Here is a 22,333-nt window from a genome sequence, read left to right on the forward strand (position 1 = left end):
ACTGTGCACAGGGAGATCACTGAGGGCAGAGCTCAGGGTGGACCTCATCAGTGTGTTCTGCTCCTTCACTGTCCAATCACAGGCTGCGGCAGTCCTTGTCCAGGCTTTATTGCTTTCTCTATAGCAGGGGAAAGCTCTGTGAGGTCCTGGCTGAGCTGTCTGGCAGAGGCGGGTTAGGACACTGGCTGTTTATTTCTGGCTGCTATGACAGTTCATATGTTTTCCAGCGACAGATTTAGTGGTCTGTACTATTTATGAAGCAGGGAAGGCCTCGGGAGGGTGGGATTGCTTTGAATAAACTTCCTCTTAAATATAAATATTTCCAGAGGATGTAAAGAAATGTTTGCCTTTTGTGTGAGCGATACGGTAAATGTTTGCTGGTCGTTTATGACACTTCCTGCCAATCTGTACATTGCAGAGATACAAATAGTTTATACATTCAGTATGGAGTCCGGCCCGGGGATGACATTTCCCATAATCCCTCCATGTGATTGGGCGAGACATGATCCAGGCGAGGGGTGAGGGGGGCACCTCCCACTTTAAAGCAGTTGTAACGTTTTTTTTATTAAAATAACAAACATGTCATACTTACCTGCTCTGTGCAGTGGTTTTGCATAAGTGGCTCACAATCCTCCTCTTTTGTGGTCTCCCGTCTCTCCTGGCTCCTCCTCTTCTAGGGTCCCCCCCAACTCTCCTGGCTCCTCCTCCTCTGGGGTCCCCCATCTCTCCTTGCTCCTGCTCTTTTAGGGCCCCTGCCTCTCTTGGCTTCTCCTCTTCTAGGGTCCCCTCGCCTCTCCTGGCTTCTCCTCTTCTAGGGTCCCCCGCCTCTCCTGGCTCCTCCTCTTCTTGGGTCCCCTCGCCTCTCCTGGCTCCTCCTCTTTTGGGGTCCCCTCGCCTCTCCTGGCTCCTCCTCTTTTGGGGTCCCCTCGCCTCTCCTGGCTCCTCCTCTTCTAGGGTCCCCCTGACTCTCCTGGCTCCTCCTTTTCTGGGGTCCCCGCCTCTCCTGGCTCCTCCTTTTCTAGGGACCCCGCCTATCCTGGCTCCTCCTCTTCTAGGGTCTCTGCCTCTCCTGGCTCCTCCTCTTCTAGGGTCCCCCCAACTCTCCTGGGTCCTCCTCTTCTGGGGTCCCCCGCCTCTCCTGGCTCCTCCTCTTCTGGGGTCCCCTGTCTCTCCTGGCTCCTGCTCTTCTAGGGTCCCCCCACCTCTCCTGGCTCCTCCTCTGGTCCCCTCGCCTCTCCTGGCTCCTCCTCTTTTGGGGTCCCTTCGCCTCTCCTGGCTCCTCCTCTTTTGGGGCCCCTTCGCCTCTCCTGGCTCCTCCTCTTTTGGGGTCCCCCACCTCTCCTGGCTCCTCCTCTTTGGGGTCCCCACCTCTCCTGGCTCCTCCTCTTCTAGGGTCCCCCTGACTCTCCTCCTCTTTTGGGGTCCCCGCCTCTCCTGGCTCCTCCTCTTCTAGGGTCCCCCTGACTCTCCTCTTTTGGGGTCCCCATTGCCTGTCCTGGCTCCTCCTCTTCTGGGGTCCCCCCGACTCTCCTGGCTCCTCCTCTTCTAGGGTCCCCTCTCCTGGCTCCTCCTCTTCTAGGGTCCCCTGACTCTCCTACTCCTCTTCTGGGGTCCCATTGCCTGTCCTGGCTCCCCCTCTTCTGGGGTCCCACCCGACTCCTGGCTCCTCCTCTCTTAGGGTCCCCTCACCTCTCCTGGCTCCTCCTCCTCCTCTGGGGCCCCCTGCCTCTCCATAGAGACACACAGCGCTGCTTAGCCCTGCCCCCCTGCTCATAGGATTTGATTGCTTGCAGCAGGGGCCAATGGCTCCCCTTGCCGCCTCTGTGAGCAGAGAGAGGAGAGACCCCCTACAGGTGGGCACACTGCTGGATGGAGATGGGGCTCAGGGAGGTGAGGGGGTGATATAATCACTAGGACGTTTTTTTTTCCTTCTTGCAGGGAATGGTAAGAAACGTCCAGCCTTTAAAACCATTTGATCTGCCTGCATTGCATAGAGAAGCACAGAGACCCAGCGATGACAACACAAGTCTAAAATAAATGGAAACGTTTTATTAAATACTAAATAAAAAAGGGGAGTCCTGTGAGCCACCACTACTAGATGCTTAAATAGAATAAAATAGCAAACCAGCTGCTAGCGTGAAACACGTCTCACAAATCACGCCAAAGCAAATATATAAATAGAATACGCTGCGCTGGAAGAAATAGATCGTATTTAATGTGATGCACACTCAATCAGTGTAGGTGCCAAAGTGCATACATAATACATAAATAAATATGAAGTATATCCAGTGTGATCAATAATATAGTAAGTAAATAGGCAGATATAAACATAAAATATAACATATAAAGTAGATTACACAACTCACTTCAAAGTGCTCATGTGAATAAATGTATATATGTGAATAAGGCCCCTTTCACACTGGAGCGGTTTTCAGGCGGTATTGCGCTAAAAATACCGACTGAAAACCGCCCCTAAACAGCCTCCGCTGTTTGTTCAGTGTGAAAGCCCGAGGGCTTTCACACTGAAGCGGTGCGCTCGCAGGATGGTAAAAAAAGTCCTGCGAGCCGCTTCTTTGGAGCGGGGAAGGAGCGGTGTATTCACCGCTCCTAAACCGCTCCTGCCCATTGAAATCAATGGGACAGCGCGGCTATACCGCGGTAATACCGCGGCTATAGCCGCGCTGTACGAGCGGATTTAACCCTTTTTCGGCCACTAGCGGGGGTTAAAACCGAACCGCTAGCGGCCGAATACCGCTGCAAGAACGATGGTACAGCAGCGGTAAAAATAGCGCTGTTGTACCGCCGACGCCTCCCACCGCCCCAGTGTGAAAGGGGCCTAAATGAGTGCAGCGCTAAGGTTGCAAAAAGCAAATTTGCATAAATAAATTATATAAATGTGACTTAAACATAAATATATCAAATAAACAGAGATTCATACATGGTGAAATGTGAATCAAACAAGGACAAAGTGAAATTTTTGACAAAAAATGCTAGTATGGGAAAAATGTGCTAGTATGGTGACTATCCCATAATTAAAGTGAGAGATAGAAATTAGGGTGTTAATGTTAAACAGAAACACATCAAAATAAACAAGGATTAACACATAATGAATGTGAGTCCAAACTCAGAAAAAAACGAGAGTAACTTCTGAAAAATGTGCTAGTATAATAATGTGCTAGTATAATAACTGCACTATAAACAAAGTCCAAAAAGCAAAAATGGTGAGTTATAAAGTTCAAAGAAGTCAATAAAAAAAAAACTTGATTCGAATCGCGAATCGAGTTTTTTTTTTTTTTTTTTTTTTTTTTTAATAAAATCTCCCAGCCCTAGGTTGAACACATCTGTTGGAAACCACTGGTCCTAGATCTGTATCAATCAATCGACCTTGGACTGTCACTGAATAGTGACTTTAAGGCTCCAATTATCGTCAGGAGGGTGGAAGGTGAATGCCAGGAGGGATGTATCATGCAATGAAAAAATGAGCTAACATAGCGTGATACCGTATAAAAAAGGCAATTTATTAAAACAGAATAAAATACTCACATTTGGAAGAGTAGGAAAAAGCATGTATATAACAAACAGCGATGCAAGCAGGAGATCCACCCGACGCGTTTCGACTCCACGTCATCGTCATCTGGGGTCCACCAACCGTCCCGCCTGCCGGACAGCCCAGCGAAGGGAAGCAGTAAGACGGACGAGAATGCTGGGCTGTCCGACAGGCGGGACGGTTGGTGGAGCTCGTGGTGTGATCCCCGTGTAGGGGCTGGAGTGCTCCTCTCTGAATCTCGGAGGGACACACTGAGGAGTCCAGGATCCCGGTACCATTAAAAGAGCCCAGAAGTGGTTCAAACGCGTGCTTTGACTGAGCTTAGTTGCAAAGTCGCACGCTCTAAGGTGAGCGTTCACTACCTAAGGGGAGCACCTGAGTGATGATACCTTGGCATGTTTTGGATCACCTACTGGGCTGTTTGAATGTATGGACTTTGCCACCACAATTACCAGTGAGGCTGCTGAAAGTCGCATATATTCACAGGAGCGCCTTGATTTATCATTCATTATGTATGGACTGGTTTTGCACGGTCATCCGTAGCACAATTGGAAATCACACAAGTGCACTTTTTGTTGATGGTTTTTATATTTTTTATATTTATATACACATTTATGCACATGAGCACTTTGAAGTGAGTTGTGTAATCTACTTATATGTTATATTTTATGTTTATATCTGCCTATTTGCTTACTCTTTTATTGATCACACCGGATATACTTCATATTTATTTATGTATTAATATATGCACTTTGGCACCTGCACTGATGGAGTGTGCATCCCATTAAATACAATATATTTCTTCCAGCGCAGCGTATTCTGATAATATATATTTTATTAAAAACTGTAATCAGCATGTTGATGAGGGAAATGGAGGGACCAAGAAAGGCAACCCCCCCAACCACCAGCATGGTGATTGGCTGCTAATAGCCCCCCCAAGGACTTTGTAATACCTTCCTTGTATTTCTAATTGCCATGTGTGATGTGTTCCCTCCATCCCGGGGCGTTTCCCGGCCTCAGAACTTTTTCCGCAGATTGAACGCGTGTCGTATTTGTGTTTACAATCGCCATCCGGTGGTGGACAGGCTTTTTATTCATTGGCTGGACACCCAGCTGTGTGTTCCTCTATGATGATGACTATACAGGGACTCTTGTGTGAGAGTTCGAGGGAAAGGGGGGGTGTCGCCTTTAGCAACCAATGAGATTCCAGCTAACCTGGAGGAGGGCAAGTAGAGAAGAGTTTTTAAGAATAAGTGTACTGTTACTTAAAAATCACCCCCCCCCCCCCCCCCAAATCAGTAAATGGTATATGCAATCTCCTGTGCATTGGAAATGTCACCTAACCCCGACTTTACTCAGTTCATTTTATATAGTGCTGTTATGTCTATACTGATTCCCGGTCAGTGATGGTGAGATAGCCCTGAAACCTAAAGCATGATAAGCAGCCAGGGAACTAGCATTGTCCAAATGAGAGTTCAGCAATGTCAGCCTCCATTACTCTCTATTGATGGAGTCACTTTAAAGCTGAACTCTGGGCAAGATATAAAGGCACAAATGAATGCGGCTCTTTAACCCCTTCACGCCTTAGAGTCCATTCAGACTTGTGCGATTTAAAAATTCTGCAATTTCCATTGCGACTTTACAACGTGACATGATGCGACTATGGACAATGCGATAGTTTTGTTTGTCCTCTACAAAGTCACTAGACGTGCAGAAAGCAAAAATGTGTTTGGTTTCTTTTCTTATCTAAGGGATTCCTAATTTTCAGAACGATTCGAATTCAAATCGGTCGAAAATTGATAGACTGATTTAAATTCTGTGCTGGTTGTTATGGAGTGGGGCCAAGAGGCCGTCCCCCGCGTCCTTAACAACCGATGACTCATTAGTTGTCAGAGGGCTTCCCCACTGACAGCTGAATGTTAAAAAAAAAATAATGCCGGCAATGAAAAAAAAAATGGTGTAGGGTTCCCCCCCAATGCATACCAGGCTCTTTGGGTCTGATATGGATTTTAAGGGGAACCCCATGCCAACTCCCCCAAAAAAACGACGTGGAGTCCCCCCCATTGCAGTGATGATCAGTGCAGCCCCATCAGTGATGCCCACAAGTGCCCACTTGTGATGCCCATCAGTGCCGCCTCATCAGTGCACTTCAGTGTCGCCTCATCAGTGCCCATCAGTGCAGCCGATCAGTGCCCACCCACTCCGCTTCATCAGTGCCCATCAGTGTCGCCTCATCAATGCACATCAGTGAAGGAGAAACATTACTTACTTACAAAATTTTATAACAGAAACAAAGAAAAAAAATTTTTTTTTCAAAATTTTCTGTATTTCTTTCATTTGTTTGGTAAAAATAAAAAGCCCAGTGGTGATCAAATACCGCCGAAAGAAAACTCTATTGGTGGGAAAAAAAAGATAAAAATTTCATTTGGGTACAGTGTTGTATGACCGCGTAATTGTCATTCAAAGTGTGAGAGCGCTGAAAGCTGAAAAATTGGCCTGGGCAGGAAGGGGGGGGGGTGAAAGTGCCCGATATTGAAGTGGTTGGCACTTGCCATTTGCTCATTTTTCTTATATGCCTTTTAAGTAGATCTAATCCTAATCGCTAAAATCTCCTGTAAGCTCCAGCAGGTTCAGAAGTTTAAATCTGGAGTTTCATTAAAGAGGAACTGCAGTCTGCACACATAATTTGTAATAACAAACATATTTGCCATTCTGAAGCTTCCCTCCAACCACTCTGTATATTATTTTATATATACTGTGATTCTGTACTTGCTAAATCTGCTGCAGAAATCTCCATCCACTGAGTCTGGCTGCAGCCATTTTAACTGTGGGCAGCTGAAGCTGCTGCCTGTTCACTTCCTGGATTTACACAGACACACCTCCAGCTCTGCAGCTCTCATTGGCCCTCTTATGACTCACCCCCCCCCCCTATCTTCCTGGCAAACTCTCAGGAGAGTGAGAGAGAGAGCTGTGCATGATGTCATAAGCAGAACTTCAGTAATTTTTTCATCTTTCTTTCTTTAAATCTTCTGCCCTTGTGGTTTTAACTTTGGGTAGTAAAACTTTTTTTTTTTGCCAGCAAATCCCTTATACGGCCCACTTCCTGTTTCTTGTCTGGTCATTAGCCTAGAGCAGTGATGGCGAACCTTGGCGCCCCAGATGTTTTGGAACTACATTTTCCATGATGCTCATGCACTCTGCAGTGTAGCTGAGCATCATGGGAAATGTAGTTTCAAAACATCTGGGGGTGCCAAGGTTCGCCATCACTGCTCTAGGCTAATGACCAGACAAGAAACAGGAAGTGGGCCGTATAAGGGATTTGCTGGCAAAAAAAAAAATGTTTTACTACCCAAAGTTAAAACCACAAGGGCAGAAGATTTAAAAGAAAGAAAGATGAAAAAATTACTGAAGTTCTGCTTTTAAAATAATACACGGTGATCTTGCTTGTTTAGGCACTTCCTGTTAAAGGGGGACAACTCCCCAACCATGACACTACCTGCCTGGAGTTTGCATGTTCTCCCTGCGCCTGCGTGGGTTTCCTCCGGTTTCCTCCCACACTCCAAAGACATGCTGGTAGGTTAATTGGATCCTGTCTAAATTGTCCCTAGTATGTATTAATGTGAGTTAGGGACCTTAGATTGTAAGCTCCTTGAGGGTAGGGACCGAGGTGAATGTACAATGTATATGTAAAGCGCTGTGTAAATTGACAGCGCTATATAAGTGCCTTAAATTAATAATAATTGTAAGCGTGCTGCTGCGTTGTCACTCTGGAAAGTAAATGCGGCCATCCTGCCAATCTTTGCACAGGCACGGTCCATCGTCATCACTGTCCGGTCCAGAGGACAGACATTGCAGTGATTTGCATGGAGACAGGAAGTGTCTGAAAGAGCCCGGAGGAGATCAGCAGATGCAGGTTCTTTTCCTCCTCCACTAAAAAGTTACGACTTCAGAGTTGTAAAGGCAGGTTACCATCTGCTGCAGGGACGGGGTTTCCGGGGGTTTTTGTATCCAGCCTTTAGTCCCTGATTATCCATCTGCACCATTACTGACTTTTCTGAAGTCCCCTGATTTACTGACGCTGGGTCTGGGATGACATCAGGTGCTATATTTGTCCCCTGTCACTTCTCCCCTCCCTCCCCCTGTCAGCTGTAATCCTGTACAAGTGTGAATACAAGGCCCCGTACAGCAGGTGCTGCTACATCTGTTTCCTCTGCAGGGAAGGAGCCACTACCCAGAATGCATCAGTAGATCATGTGCTGAAGCTGACATCTGACATCGGGACAGCTGCGGGGAACCCTCACATTGATGGCGACACTCGCAGTGTGTTTGTAAACAGACGCCTGATTATCCCCCCCCCCCCCCTGTACATCTGGGGTCCACCTTAAGGTGTTCCCGCTTGCGATTTTTGTGTGGGCGATTTTTACGCAAATTCGGCATGTCGCTCATAGGGCAGCCTATGCGCTTCAAAAATCCTCCTCCTTTTTGGGCAACATGCTTCATGCAGTTTTAAGGCTGGGTTCACATATATGCGAATTGGATGCGTTTTTTTTAAAAAATGTGAATATGACCGGCTCTCAATGGAGCTCTGCATTTTGTAAAGTACTGCATGCCGCAGTCAAGCCTGTTGATATGATTGGGCTGAAATCATAATGCACCGGGATCGCAAGTGAATCGCACATGAGCACACAGTGCGTTCCTGTGCGATTCATGGTATGAAGGGGCCATAAGACTTGGATGAATGCGCATTTGTGCACAGGGCAGCCTATTTATTTCAATAAGAAACGAGAAACGTTGGGAAAAAAGTTCTCGCCCATTTTTTTTTTTTGTAAACCGCAGCCCACCAAACCGCGTGACGCTGCAGAAACATGTGTTTTTACAGCTGTACCCGTGTTTGCTAGATGCGTGGGGGTGGCATTTAAAATTTGCGGGACCCGCGTGTGTTTCTGTGCCGTTCTGTGTCTAACCGCGCCACAGTCTAGGGATGCACCGATATATCGGCCGCCAAAAAAATCATCAGCCGAAAATAGGACAAATCTCAGGTCGCTAGAAATTGCATCCTGGCGCCTGGGCTTTTGTCAGCCCATCCACTGGGATCACACAGCCCTGAGCTGATACCACCTCGCCCGCTCCAAGCCTGGCACTGAGGCTGCTGCCAGCTCCCCTGTCCACTGCGCCTCGCCATTGGTTGAGCGACCCGCCAGTCTGGAGAATCCGGGCAGCGATTGGCTAAGGCGGGGGTGACTAGGGCTGGCACTTGCTTCAGCCTTGGTGTCAGTGGTGAAGCTGAGTTCATGACAAGTGAAGCAGGGGAATAGGATCCAGGTTTTCATGCAATCACTCACCCCAAGAAAGACCCCCCCCCCCCCCTCCTTATGTGTGTGGCCTCCACCATAATAGTGGGGGGGGGGGGGTGTTATTGAAGCTGGAATGTTATAAATTACAGTTGTTGGCAGACCTGGGAAATGGAACAGCTGCAGAGGAGATGACAATAACCTCCTGATGTGGTCACCACTGGCAAGGTATGAGTGCGGTGGTCCTGTTGTCATCCAAGGGAAGAGCAATAGGATTGTATGTAGACCTTTTATTTTATCTATAATGATATTGGGGGTTTATTTACTAAAACTGGAGAGTGCAAAATCTGGTGCAGCACAGTAGCCAATTGGCTTCTAACTTCAGCTTGTTCAATAAGCCTTGGTTCACATTGATGCGATTTGACATGGCAAATCGGTGGCAATGGCAGCCCCCGAATCGATGCATCGCCGCACCAATTCCCAAAAGTAGTTTCTGTACTACTTTTGGCGATTTCAAGGTGCGATTTCCATTGACATCTGTGCAGAAACCCGCACAGATGTCTCTGAAATCGCCCCCTGAAGTCGGGACCGACATGCGGGAATGAAATTGTGCAAGTTCTCCTGAACTCGCATGATTTCATTCCCGCAGATCAGTGTGAACCAAGGCTGAGGCTGGGTTTACACTGGTGCGACAAACGCTCTGACATTGGGAGCTCATGTCGCATGACGTGTGAAAATCAATGTTTCCCTATGAGACCCGTCTTAACTGGTCCGTCACAAGTCGGTCCGACTTTAAAAATGCTCCCTGTACTACTTTGGTCCGACATTGATCCTACTTCAGCCCATTGAATATCATTGAAGTTGGGTCAAAGTCGGATCGCCATCTTGCATGATCTTGAGGGGAACTCCACGCCAAATTTTAATTAAAAAACCGGCATGGGTTCCTCCTCCAAGAGCATACCAGGCTCTTCGGTCTGATATGGATTTTAAGGGGAACCCCCTACGCCGGAAAAACAGCGTGGGGGTCCCCCCAAAATCCATACCAGACCCTTATCAGAGCAAGCAGCACAGCCGGTAAGGAAAGGGGGGGTGGGGACAAGCGAGCACCCCCCCCCCTCCTGAACCGTACCAGGCCGGGCTGCGTGCTCAGATAAGGGTCGGGTATGAATTTTGGGGGGACCCCCACGCTGTTTTTTCGGCGTAGGGGGATTCCCGTTAAAATCCATATCAGCCTGAAGGGCCTGGTATGCCCTCGGAGGGGGAACCCAATGCCGGTTTTTTATTTAAAATTTGGCATGGAGTTCCCCCTCAAGATTCATACCAAAAACAGTGCCTGGTATTGGCGGGGATCCAAGTCAGATCCCTGTTCATTGAAGTTGGACGCGTCTCTGACTTCAAGTCACAGGGCAAAGTCGGATCCAAAGTAGGAAAAGTGTTGTGTCGCACCAGTGTAAACCCGGCCTAAAAGCTGGAAGCTGATTGGTTACTATGCACAGCTGCACCAAATTTTGCACTCTCCATATTCATAAATCAGCCCCATTGTGTTATGTACTAAGTCTTTGTATATAGTATTCATCGTGGACAGCTTGGCACCTAACGGGGGGTCATAGTGTGCTGATCCTTCCATACCTCCTGTTAATGAATTCTAGACCTCTCCTATACTCATAGGTCTGTTCACACTTGGATGTAGGGGCAAAGCACACTAAAACACATCACATTACAATGCATGGCAACATGGCAAAGCACCCGCTCTATATGCGGTACGTTGTGGTTGTGTGCATTGTGAACGGCACCGCAACCCATTGTACTGTGGGGCATCACACACTGGAATGTACCACATCCTATGCATTGTACATTGTGGCAAGTTTTTTTTCTCTTCATCTGTTGTGGTATGTTGGTTGTTTTTGCTGCTTTTTCAGATGTAAATATTTTTGTTTAGGCCAATGAAAAAAACTAGGAGGAGGAGACGGTGCATGCGAATGCGTGAAAAAGCACGGGGTTACGTACGGGTTTCAGGCGCTCCCATTAACCCTTTCACTGCACACATTTAAAAAATAAAATAAAATCATTTTAGGCCTGAAGATTAGTTAAAACCCCCAAACATATATTTTCTGAAAGCTGAGACCTTGGAGAATAAAATAGTGGTAGTTCCAAGTTTTTATGTAGCACGATATTTGCACAATGGGCTACCGAGTGCAAAATGTCTGTGAAAAACACACTAAAATAGATTTTAGGGCACACAAATGCAATATGCTCCCCAGTTTTGTAGAACCACCTTTCGCTGCAATTACAGCTGCAAGTCTTTTTGGGGATGTCTCTACCAGCTTTGCACATCTAGAGAGTGACATTTTCGCCCATTCTTCTTTGCAAAATAGCTCAAGCTCTGTCAGATTGGATGGAGAGCGTCTTTGAACAGCAATTGTCAAGTCTTGCCACAGATTCTCAATTGGATTTAGGTCTGGACTTTGACTGGGTCATTCTAACACATGATGGATATGCTTTGCTCTAAACCATTCTATTGTAGCTCTGGCTGTATGTTTAGGGTTGTTGTCTTGCTGGAAGGTGAACCTCCGCCCCAGTCTCAAGTCTTTTGCAGACTCTAATGGCGTGCACGCGCGATCGGAAATGCCGCCAGCAAAACTCCAATGAGAACTTTTTGTTGGAAAATGCGACCGTGTGTACGCTCCATCGGACTTTTGCAGGCAGAATTCCAGCCAGCAAAAGATTGAGAGCAGGTTCTCTATTTTTCGGTCGGGAAAAGTTCCTATCCGAAAATGTATTCGTCTGTATGCAATTCGGACGCGCAAAAAAAATCACGCATGCTCGGAAACAATTTGACGCATGCTTGGAAGCATTGAACTTCATTTTCGTGGCTCATCGTAGTGTTGTACGTCACCTCATTCTTGATGGTCAAAAGTTCAACTTTTGTGTGACCGTGTGTATACATGGCAAGCTTGAGCGGAATTCCGTCGGAAAAACCATCCAAGATTTTTCTGACGGAAATTCCGATCGTGTGTACGTGGCATGACAGGTTTATGGGAAGATTGCTCCATCCAATCTTCCCATAAACTCTGACCAGCTTCCCTGTTCCTGCTGAAGAAAAGCATCCCCACAACATGATGCCACCACCATGTTTCACAGTGGGCATGGTGTGTTCAGGGTGATGTGTAGTGTTAGTTTTCCGCCACACATAGTGTTTTGCTTTTAGGCCAAAAAGTAAAATTTTGGTCTCATCTGACCAGAGCACCTTCTTCCACATGTTTGCTGTGTCCCCCCACATGGCTTCCTGGAAACGGGAATTCTTATGGCTTTCTTAAAACAATGGCTTTCTTCTTGCCACTCTTCCATAAAGGTCAGATTTGTGGAGTGCACAACTAATAGTTGTCCTGTGGACAGATTCTCCCACCTGAGCTGTGGATCTCTGCAGCTCCTCCAGAGTTACCATGGGCCTCTTGGCTGCTTCTCTGATTAATGCTCTCCTTGCCCGGCCTGTCAGTCTAGGTGGACGGCCATGTCTTGGTAGGTTTGCAGTTGTGCCATACTATTTCCATTTTCAGATGATGGATTGAACAGTGTTCCGTGAGATGTTCAAAGCTTGGATATTTTTTTTTATAACCTAAACCTGCTTTAAACTTCTCCACAACTTTATATCCATGACTTGTCTGGTGTATTCCTTGGCCTTCATGATGCTGTTTGTTCACTAAGGTTCTCGGACAAACCTCTGAGGGCTTCACAGAACAGCTGTATTTATACTGAGATTAAATTACACACAGATGGACTCTATTTACTAATTAGGTCACTTCTGAAGGCGATTGGTTCCTCTAGATTTTAGTTAGGGGTATCAGAGTAAAGGGGGCTGAATACAAATTCACGCCACACTTTTCACATATTTATTTGTAAACAATTTGGAAAACCATTTATCATTTTCCTTTCACTTCACAATTATGTGCTACTTTGTGTTGGTCTATCACATAAAATTCCAATAAATACATTTACGTTTTTGGTTGTAACATGACAAAATGTGGAAAATTTCAAGGGGTGTGAATACTTTTTCCAGGCACTGTATTTCTGAACTTTATGTGTTAATCTTGGCTGGGTTTTAGTTTTCTCAAGACAACTGTGTGAAATCCTGAGTGTAATTCTATATCTGGTTAACCTTCTGCTCGGCCTGGGTGAAATGTCTTGAGGTGACAATTAAGAGTGATGAGATCCAATTTGCCAGAAGCGCCGTCCATCCGGCTGCTGTGCGTTTCTGAACACTCGGGTAAAGTGCGATCCGTCCTCTCACCTCCGCCCAGCATTATATTTCATATATATGGATTATGGTCACTAGTATTAAACCCTCAATGTTTTATAGATTAATACATTGAGCACAATAAAATTACCATTCCCCAGTAAACATTCCCCTTGGCGCCGGCGCCTCCTAGCCCTTTAGGGGTTTTCAAATGCCGGGAGGCAGGGTCCATGATCATGTGACCATCCATAATTGGCTGTCACATGATCGGAGAGCTACTTGCGATCGGGAGCTTTCTGTTATCCGGGGCGCGCGCTCTTTGCACAGCTGTGTTGGCAATGTGCTACACAATTATGCGGCTGCTTGGCGCCAAGGCCCACCCGCCAAGAGGCTTCTTATTTACGTGCCGTTGGTGCCAAGAAGTTAATCAGCTGCTTGAAAGTGTTAACTACGTTTTAGGGCTCGACAAATCCCAGGCGCCAGATCGCCATGGCAACTAGAAATTGCATCCTGGCACCTGGGCTTTTGTCAGCCCATTCACTGGGATCACACAGCCCGAGCTGACACCACCTCGCCCGCTCCGTTTTAGCGGCGCTTTTTGTGTCGCTTTTAGTCCGCTAGCGGAGGCGATTTTTACCAAAAAAGGAAAGGTAAAAAGTCCTGTTTTGCGGACTTTAAGGCACTTTGGAAGCGCTGCCCATTCATTGCAACCCGCTGCTTGCAGGACTTTTCGTAACGTCCCACAAGCGCACCGCCCCAGTGTGAAAAGACACACTGCAATGAATGGGAGGCGGTTTTCAGGCGCTTTCAGAGGCTATTTTTAGCACTAAAGCACCTGAAAACCTCCTGTGTGAAAGGGGTCTTGGCGCACTTTCGCACTGAGGCGCGGGGGGCGTCGGCAGTATTTTTAGCAACGCTTTACTGTCCTTTTAGTGGCGCTTTTTGGCCGCTAGCGGTGCGCTTTTAACCCCTGCTATCGGCTGAATAAAGGACCTTTATTTCAATGGGCAGGGAGCAGTGTATACACTGCTCCTAAAGCGCTGCAAAGATTCTGCTTGCAGGACTTTTTTTTTTTTTAATGTCCCGCAAGCGCACCGCCCCAGTGACAGGAGTGGCGCTTTACAGGGGCTTTTTTTTAGCGCTATAGCGACTGTAAAGCGCCTCAGTGTGAAAGTAGCCTTAGGGATGTGATGGATTTTACTCCCTGACTTTGTAGGGAAAGAAAATCCATCACATCCCTTCTGACAGGACAGAACTCTGCATTGTTTACATAGGCAGAGCTCTGTTCTGTGTTTCTCCTTGACAATCAGTAGGTGCCGGTGGACATCCATTGGCCGGCACCCGCTAATCGGTTTGTGCTGTGTCTAATCACAACAGAGCTGCGGCACGCATGCGCGTCCCCCCCCTTACTCGGGCGTGCTGGATAACATACTAGGTACGTGATCCAGTGCAGAGCAAGCCGCTCTACCGCAGTAAGAGTACAAGGGACGGTCCACAAGCGGGTAAGGTCGTGGTATAACCCCTGTCAGGTTGTTTTGCCTTCTGTGCCCTGTTGGGGAGATTTCCCATCACTTCCTGTCCACAGCCAAAACAGGAAGTGAGAGGAAATCCCCTTCAAAGTGAGGGAATCCCTGGTTGTCACCTTAGTGGACTCATTGGAAGATTTCCTCTTGGTTCCTGTTCTGGAGATAACCCAAAATTTGGGATTTTCTTTCGGTGATAATGGCCACCCGGACAAATGAGAGGGTGAATCACGAAGCATAGACAGCAGTAAAAACGTGACTGGGTCTAACTCCTAAATCTGTTGAAAAAAAAGGTTTTGTTTTTTTTTTTTTTTTTTTTTTTAAATAAATTAAAATGCTATTTTCACTTTTTTTTTTTTTTTTTTTTTTTAACATTTGTTGCATCTCCTGCTCCTCCTGATCTCCTGCCACCTCTCTGCAGCCACGTCCTGCTTCTATGAACTCCAGTGATGGCTGCATGGTATTCCTAAGGCCCCTTTCACACTTGTGCGACTTGTCCTGCGACTTGGGACTGCAAAGTCTCATGACAAGTCTTACTCCATCAGTTTCAATGAGTACCATTCATATCTGTGCGACTTCAAGGTAGTACCTGCACTACTTTGGTCCGACTTTGAGGGCCCTAGACCTCAACATTGCACAGGCATTGCTTCAAGTCGCGTCAAAATCGCGCGACTTTCAGGTCGCCCAAGTGTGAAAGGGGCCTTAGGGTGGGCTTTATGATGGTGATAACAGTGGGACCATGGCTGCAGATTGAACAAATATTGAAACTGACTTCCTATAACATGTTAAAGCCGATCTGAGATTTTAGTGTTGGGTATTGTGTGCCAAGCATTCTTTTTTCCTCCCAGAATTTGAAACAAAGACAAGGCAGTAGTGATTTCCGGCATTGCAGCAGCAAAAAATGAGATTGCGTTGAGGGAAGATTGCGGCGTAAGGGAAAGAGAGGTTAGATGAATGGAGTGAACGGAGTATCTGATACCCGGGCCGCTCTCCCTGCCTCCTCCATCACCCGGCTGCCATCAGATGAAAGGCACGCCACTTATTATTACAGTCATGACCGTAACCAGAAGAAGAAAGGAGGGGTGGGTGCTGCTCGCTGGGCAAAGTGCTAGACTGGCACATCGATGCCCCGTGACCCCTGTGCTGGCCAGGATCAACCCTCCGTGTGGGAAAAGAATTGTGCACTGTGTTTTTTTTTTCCTGCATTTTCTCTCCTCATTTTTTTTTTTTTGGCGAGCCAATCGGATTTAACGGTCAGCCCCATTCACTGCGTCTGCAGAATGTTCCGGAGGATGGCTGTGGGCCTCTTTGTGTAACCAGAGCTGCGTTGCTTTTATACACTGTGTTGTTCTGTAGGCTTAATACTAGGAAGACCTGGAGTTATCCAACAGTGATCACAGAATAGTGGGGTCCACAAAGATGCTTAGTACGCCCCTGTGCTCCAGACTAGAGGGTTGCCTATCTACAGTGTGTATGGAAAGTATTCACATCGCTTCACTTTTTCTCCATTTTTTTTATGTTACAGCCTTATACCAAAATGGATTAAATTCATTATTTCCTCAAAATTCTACAAACAATAACCCATAATGACAACATGAAAGAGAAGTTTTGTTTGAAATCTTTGTAAATTTATTAAAAATAAAAAACGAAAGAAATTCCAAGCTCAATACTTTGTTGAAGCACCTTTTGGCACCAATTACAGCCTCAAGTCTTTTTGAGTATGATGCTATAAGCTTGGGCAGTCTCTCCCATTCCTCTTTGCAGGACCTCTCAAGCTCCATCAGGTTGGATGGGGAGCGTCGGTGCACAGCCATTTTCATATCTCTCCAGAGATGTTCAATTGGGTTCAAGTCTGGGCTCTGGCTGGGCCATTCAAGGACATTCACAGAGTTGCCCCTTAGCCACTCCTTTGTTATCTTGTCTGTGTGCTTAGGGTCATTGTCCTGTTGCAAGATGAACCTTTGCTCCAGTCTGAGGTCCAGAGTGCTCTGGAGCAGGTTTTCATCAAGGACGTCTCTGTACATTGCTGCATTCATCTTTCCCTCGGTCCTGACTAGTCTACCAGTTCCTGCCGCTTCCTGCCGCTGAAAAACATCCCCCACAGCATGATGCTGCCCACCACCATGCTTCACTGTAGGGATGGTATTGGCCAGGGGATGAGCGGTGCCTGGTTTCCTCCAGACATGATGCCATTCAGGCCAAAGTGTTCAATCTTTTGTTTTGTCTTTCACCCCCCTCTCTCACCCCCTCTCTCTCGCCCTCACTCTCTCCCCCTCTGTCTCTCTCACCCCTCCCTCCCCCTCCCTGTTTTTCTCACCTCTCTCTCACTCACTCTCTCTCACACCCTCTCTCTCGCCTGCCCCCTCTCTCGCCTGCCCCCTCTCTCGCCTGCCCCCTCTCTCGCCCGCCCCCTCTCTCGCCCACCCCCTCTCTCGCCCGCCCCCCTCTCTCGCCCGCCCCCTCTCTCGCCCGCCCCCCTCTCGCCCGCCCCCTCTCGCCCCCTCTCTCTCGCCCCCTCTCTCTCGCCCCCTCTCTCTCGCCCCCTCTCTCTCGCCCCCTCTCTCTCGCCCCCTCTCTCTCGCCCCCTCTCTCTCGCCCCCTCTCTTTCTCGCCCCCTCTCTCTCGCCCCCCTCTCTCTCTCTCGCCCCCTCTCTCTCTCTCGCCCCCTCTCTCTCTCTCGCCCCCTCTCTGTCTTGCCCCCTCTCTCTCTCTCTCTCGCCCTCTCTCACCTGCTCTCTCACCCGCTCTCTCTCTCTCACCCGCTCTCTCACCCACGCTCTCACCCCCTCTCTCTCTCTCCCTCACCCCCTCTCTCTCTCTCTCTCTCTCTCTCTCTCTCTCTCTCTCTCTCTCCCTCACCCCCTCTCTCTCTCTCTCTCTCTCTCTCTCTCTCTCTCTCTCTCTCTCTCTCACCCCCCCCCCTCTCTCTCTCTCTCTCTCTCTCTCTCTCTCTCACCCCCCTCTCTCTCTCCCTCACCCCCTCTCTCTCTCTCTCTCTCTCTCTCTCTCTCTCTCTCTCTCTCTCTCTCTCTCTCCCTCACCCCCCCCTCTCTCTCTCTCTCTCTCTCTCTCTCTCTCTCTCTCTCTCTCTCTCTCTCTCTCTCTCTCTCTCTCCCTCACCCCCTCTCTCTCTCTCCCTCACCCCCTCTCTCTCTCTCTCTCTCTCTCCCTCACCCCCCCCTCTCTCTCTCTCTCTCTCTCTCTCTCTCTCTCTCTCTCTCTCTCTCTCTCTCTCTCTCTCTCTCCTCACCCCCTCTCTCTCTCTCTCTCTCTCTCTCTCTCTCTCTCTCTCTCTCTCTCTCCCTCACCCCCCCCCTCTCTCTCTCTCCCTCAACCCCTCTCTCTCTCTCTCTCCCTCACCCCCCCCTCTCTCTCTCTCTCTCTCTCTCTCTCTCTCTCCCTCACCCCCCCTCTCTCTCTCTCCCTCACCCCCCCCTCTCTCTCTCTCCCTCAACCCCTCTCTCTCTCTCTCTCTCTCTCTCTCTCTCTCCCTCAACCCCTCTCTCTCTCCCTCACCCCCTCTCTCTCTCTCTCCATCTCTCTCTCCACCTCTCTCTCTCCCCCTCTCGCCCCCTCTTTCACTCTCTCCCCCTCTTTCACTCTCTCCCCCTCTCTCTCCCTCTCTCTCTCCCTCTCGCCCCCCCCTTTCACTCTCCCCCCTCTCTCCCCTCTTTCACTCTCCCCCGTTTCAATCTCCCCCTCTCTCTCCCTCTCTCTCCTTCTCCCCCTCTATCTCCCTCTCGCTCTTTCTCTCGCTCTCTCTGTCTGTCTCTCTTTGTCGGGTGACAAGTTTTATTATTTTTATGTAGAATGATACGAGAGAAGTTGAACAGAGAATGTGGATAGTGTAAGTTCTCACGGATACGTCTTCTTTGTGGAATGCGGTTCTTTCCAGCCTGAAATGAATATTATTTCTTTTTTCTCAGGAATAATATTTGAGTGACCTCTCCCGGCGTGTGGTGTTTATTTTGTCTTCTCCGGCCTTGTTAGCTCTTGGCAGGCTCTGTGCCGGTGAAGCGGATGGATGGGAGTGTGGATTGTGTCCTGTGTAGGCCCGACCTGGCATGTGGTTCCTTCTCGTATGACGGCCCCTGCGGGTGGTTTTATTACAGAGCCCGTGGGTTTATTTGTCTTCATTCTGGCGGCAGGCCCTGGAATAATATTATACAAGCGGTAACTCGCTCTGATAGCAGAGACAGGATCGGGGCGATGTTATTTGTGTCTGCCATGGTGGAGGAGAGTCCAGAAAATGGTGGTCATCTCTATCCATTCACACCATTGAAGGAGGAGCTCTGGGACAGCGTAAAAATCTGAATCTAGTGGACAGTTTATTAAAAAAAATCACCATACAGCAATTCCTTTTTAGGCTCCATGCACACTAGGAAGTTTTATAAATTCCGGAATAAAAACTGTCAAATAAGCATTTTTGTTCCGGCGTTGAGCACTTTTAGTGCCGGCATTTAGCAGGTTGTTAAGGAGCGGGCGTTCCCGCTGACAGCTGAATGTAAACAAAAGAACGCCGGCACTAACAATTTAAAAAAAAAAAAACGCTAAAATGTATAAAAAAACAAACAAAAAAAAAAACGGTATGGGGCTTATTAGTCCTTTATTAAAGAAATAAAAATCTAAAAAAAAATTGTCCCCCGGTGTAGATCCAACGTCAATCACGATAAACGCAGACCGGCAACCCCCTAAAAAAATTAGGGACCGGACCCTACGCTGGCTCCTGCAGAATGACAGCTCTGCTAAATAAACTAAGTGGCAGGGCCACTCGATGACGTCACGGGTCACCCCCACCCCCTTGTGACATCAAAAACTGGGGCATGCTGGACGACGACGTCACAAGTGGGCGGAGGCCACACGAAAACTGCTCCTGTCTTTTTTTATTTACACTACTCCCTGGTAAATGAGTACGGGTATTATGTTGCAGCTCACGAATGTGATGACTGCATTCGTTTTATTTTTTTAGGCTTTCTTTCTTCTATTTTCACCTGGTGATCCAGCCAGTAAGTCCTCATGCACACGGACGTTTTTACAGCTGCTTTTTTGAGCTTTTTTTGCAGCTTAAAAAGGCCTGTCTATGTTAGTCTATGGCTTCATGCCCACCTAGGCGTTTTTGAGCTGCAAGTGGCATAGGCGTTTTTAAGCTGTAAAAAAAAACCCAGGACCAGTGGGTTCTGAGAGACGTTTTTCAGCTGTAAAAATGCTCTAATGCTGAAAAACGCTCAAAACGCTCAAAAACGCTCAAAAACGTCATTCACCAACGTTTTTTAGCGTTTTTGATCCATTGAAAAAAAAAAAAAAAAACGCTCAAAAACGCTAACGCGGAAAAACGCTCAAAATCGCTAAAAAACGCTATTGCAAAAACGCTGAAAAACGCTGAAAAAAGTTTAAAAAAATCACTGCAGAGATACTGGCGTTTTCATAACGTTTTTTTAACAGCCTGTGTGTATGAGGGCTAAATGTGTTTTTCAAAAGCACGCGCTCTCCAGCAGAATGTATCAGTTTACATGGATGTGACAAACCTCTTAACACTGGCAGGGTTGCTTACAATGATCAGCTTTTATTTATTGCTGTAAAACCTTTATCCTAGATGGGAAAAAAAACTGTTTGATATAACTAATTAGTGTGAGCTGGAGTTTGGCTTCTAATTAAATCTGCTAGTACATCTAATACTCCCCTCCCCCCAGACTAAGAATGCTTCTGTCTGCTGTGCCTCCTATGCTCATTCATCCAGAGTGGTGTCTCACCAATACAGGAGGTGTGTTACTGGGCAGATCGCCAGGTGAAAACAGAAGAGCCTAAGAAAAGAAAATGAATGCAGCCACCACATCGAATGATTGGTAAGCTGCAATATATTACATTTTGGGTTTAATACTACTTTAGAGATGGAACTGAAAGTCTTCATAAATTGGCATACTCTGTCTACAAAGGGAATGTGGCTGGCTTATTTTCAGTTTTATTACTTAAAATCCCTTTCACTACACTAAAAATGATTTCATAGAGAAGGAGTAGTGTTTTCACGCCCAGGATACACAGTTACCATGTACAGGTGACCATAGTACTGAATGTCTGTATGGCGTTATACACAGGTTTGCACCGCTATGACATATAACATTGGACGCAGTCTGTACGGGTTTATGGAAGGAGCGATGTACTGTGTACAGCCACACACAGCCATTCATGATGGAAATACCCCCGGGGTACACAAATTAAAGATACGCCAGAAATGCCGGTGTGTGAGTGGGCCCATAGGCCTTGCTCACACATTGCGTAGTGGGAAAGAGTGTTTCCGCTACGTGAATTTCACATCGCAAATCTGCGTGTCGTCTAGGGCCAGCCCATATACTTAAATGGGCTGCCTTATGTGTGTTTGTTGTCCAAAAAGGAGCAGGAGCGGCAAGCTTCATGCAATTTTTAAATACATGGGGAGGGGGGTTCAGGAGGGTATTGTACTGGGGGGGTCAGGAGAGCATTGTACTGGGGGGTCAGGAGAGTATGTACTGAGGGGTCAGGAGAGCATTGTACTGGGGGGTCAGGAGAGCATTGTACTGGGGGGTCAGGAGAGTATGGTACTGAGGGGTCAGGAGAGCATTGTACTGAGGGGTCAGGAGAGCATTGTACTGGGGGGGGGTCAGGAGAGTATGGTACTGAGGGGTCAGGAGAGTATGGTACTGAGGGGTCAGGAGAGCATTGTACTGGGGGGTCAGGAGAGCATTGTACTGGGGGGTCAGGAGAGTATGGTACTGGGGGGTCAGGAGAGTATGGTACTGGGGGGTCAGGAGAGTATGGTACTGGGGGGTCAGGAGAGTATGGTACTGGGGGGTCAGGAGAGTATGGTACTGAGGGGTCAGGAGAGTATGGTACTGAGGGTCAGGAGAGTATGGTACTGAGGGGTCAGGAGAGTATGGTACTGAGGGGTCAGGAGAGTATGGTACTGAGGGGTCAGGAGAGTATGGTACTGAGGAGTCAGGAGGGCATTATACTGAGGGGTCAGGAGAGTATGGTTTTCCGGGGGTCAGGAGAATATAGTACTGAGGGGTTTGGGGGCATTGTACTTGGGGGTCAGGAGTGTATGGTACTGAGGGGTCAGGAGGGCATTATACTGAGGGGTCAGGAGAGTATGGTCTTCCGGGGGTCATGAGAATATAGTACTGAGGCGTTTGGAGGGCATTGTACTGGGGGGTCAGGAGAGTATGGTGCTTTGGAGTCAGAAGGGCATTGTACTGGGGAGGTCAGGAGGGCATTGTACTGGGGGGGGTCAGCAGAGTATGGTACTCGGGGGCGGTGTGGAGAGTATGGTACTGAGTGGTCAGCAGGGCATTGTACTGGGGGGTCAGGAGAGTATGGTACTGGGGGGGTCAGGAGGGCATTGTACTGAGGGGTCAGGAGGGCATTGTACGGGAGTCTGGAGAGTATAGTACCAGGGGTCAGGAGGGTATGGTACTGAGGGGTCAGGAGGGCATTGTGCTTGGGGGGGGTCAGGGGGGCATTGTACTGGGGGGGTCGGGAGAGTATGGTACTCGGGTCTGGAGAGTATGGTACTCGGGGGTCGGGAGAGTATGGTTTGCCAAGATTACTGCACGATCACTGCGGCAGAATCGCATCGTGTCTGGGGTGACATTAAAGGATAATGGCACCCAAAATGTGCGTTGCATGTTTTGCAGCAATTGCCGCGCAATTTAGCAATTGCAGTAATTCTGCCCGCAATTCCAGAACGCAAAGTGTGAATGCAGCC

General features: G+C 47.9%; 1 protein-coding gene across 2 annotated transcripts in view; it reads left to right on the forward strand.

Annotated features, from left to right (window-relative positions):
* Positions 1–22,333, forward strand: part of LOC141120337 (RING finger protein 24) — a 173,989-nt gene that overhangs the window by 13,738 nt on the left and 137,918 nt on the right. Inside the window, exon 1 of one of the 2 annotated variants that reach the window (XM_073611005.1) lies at positions 18,346–20,438. The exons of the other annotated variant lie outside the window; for it this stretch is intronic. Within the exon in view, the coding sequence (XP_073467106.1) occupies positions 20,410–20,438 (29 nt within the window). The 5' untranslated portion in view covers positions 18,346–20,409. Of the gene's footprint in view, positions 1–18,345; positions 20,439–22,333 lie in introns of those variants that run through there. 2 annotated transcript variants of the gene reach the window in all.

This window comes from Aquarana catesbeiana, linkage group LG01, assembly GCF_042186555.1.
Source record: "Aquarana catesbeiana isolate 2022-GZ linkage group LG01, ASM4218655v1, whole genome shotgun sequence".
Classification (NCBI taxonomy): Eukaryota; Metazoa; Chordata; class Amphibia; order Anura; family Ranidae; genus Aquarana; species Aquarana catesbeiana.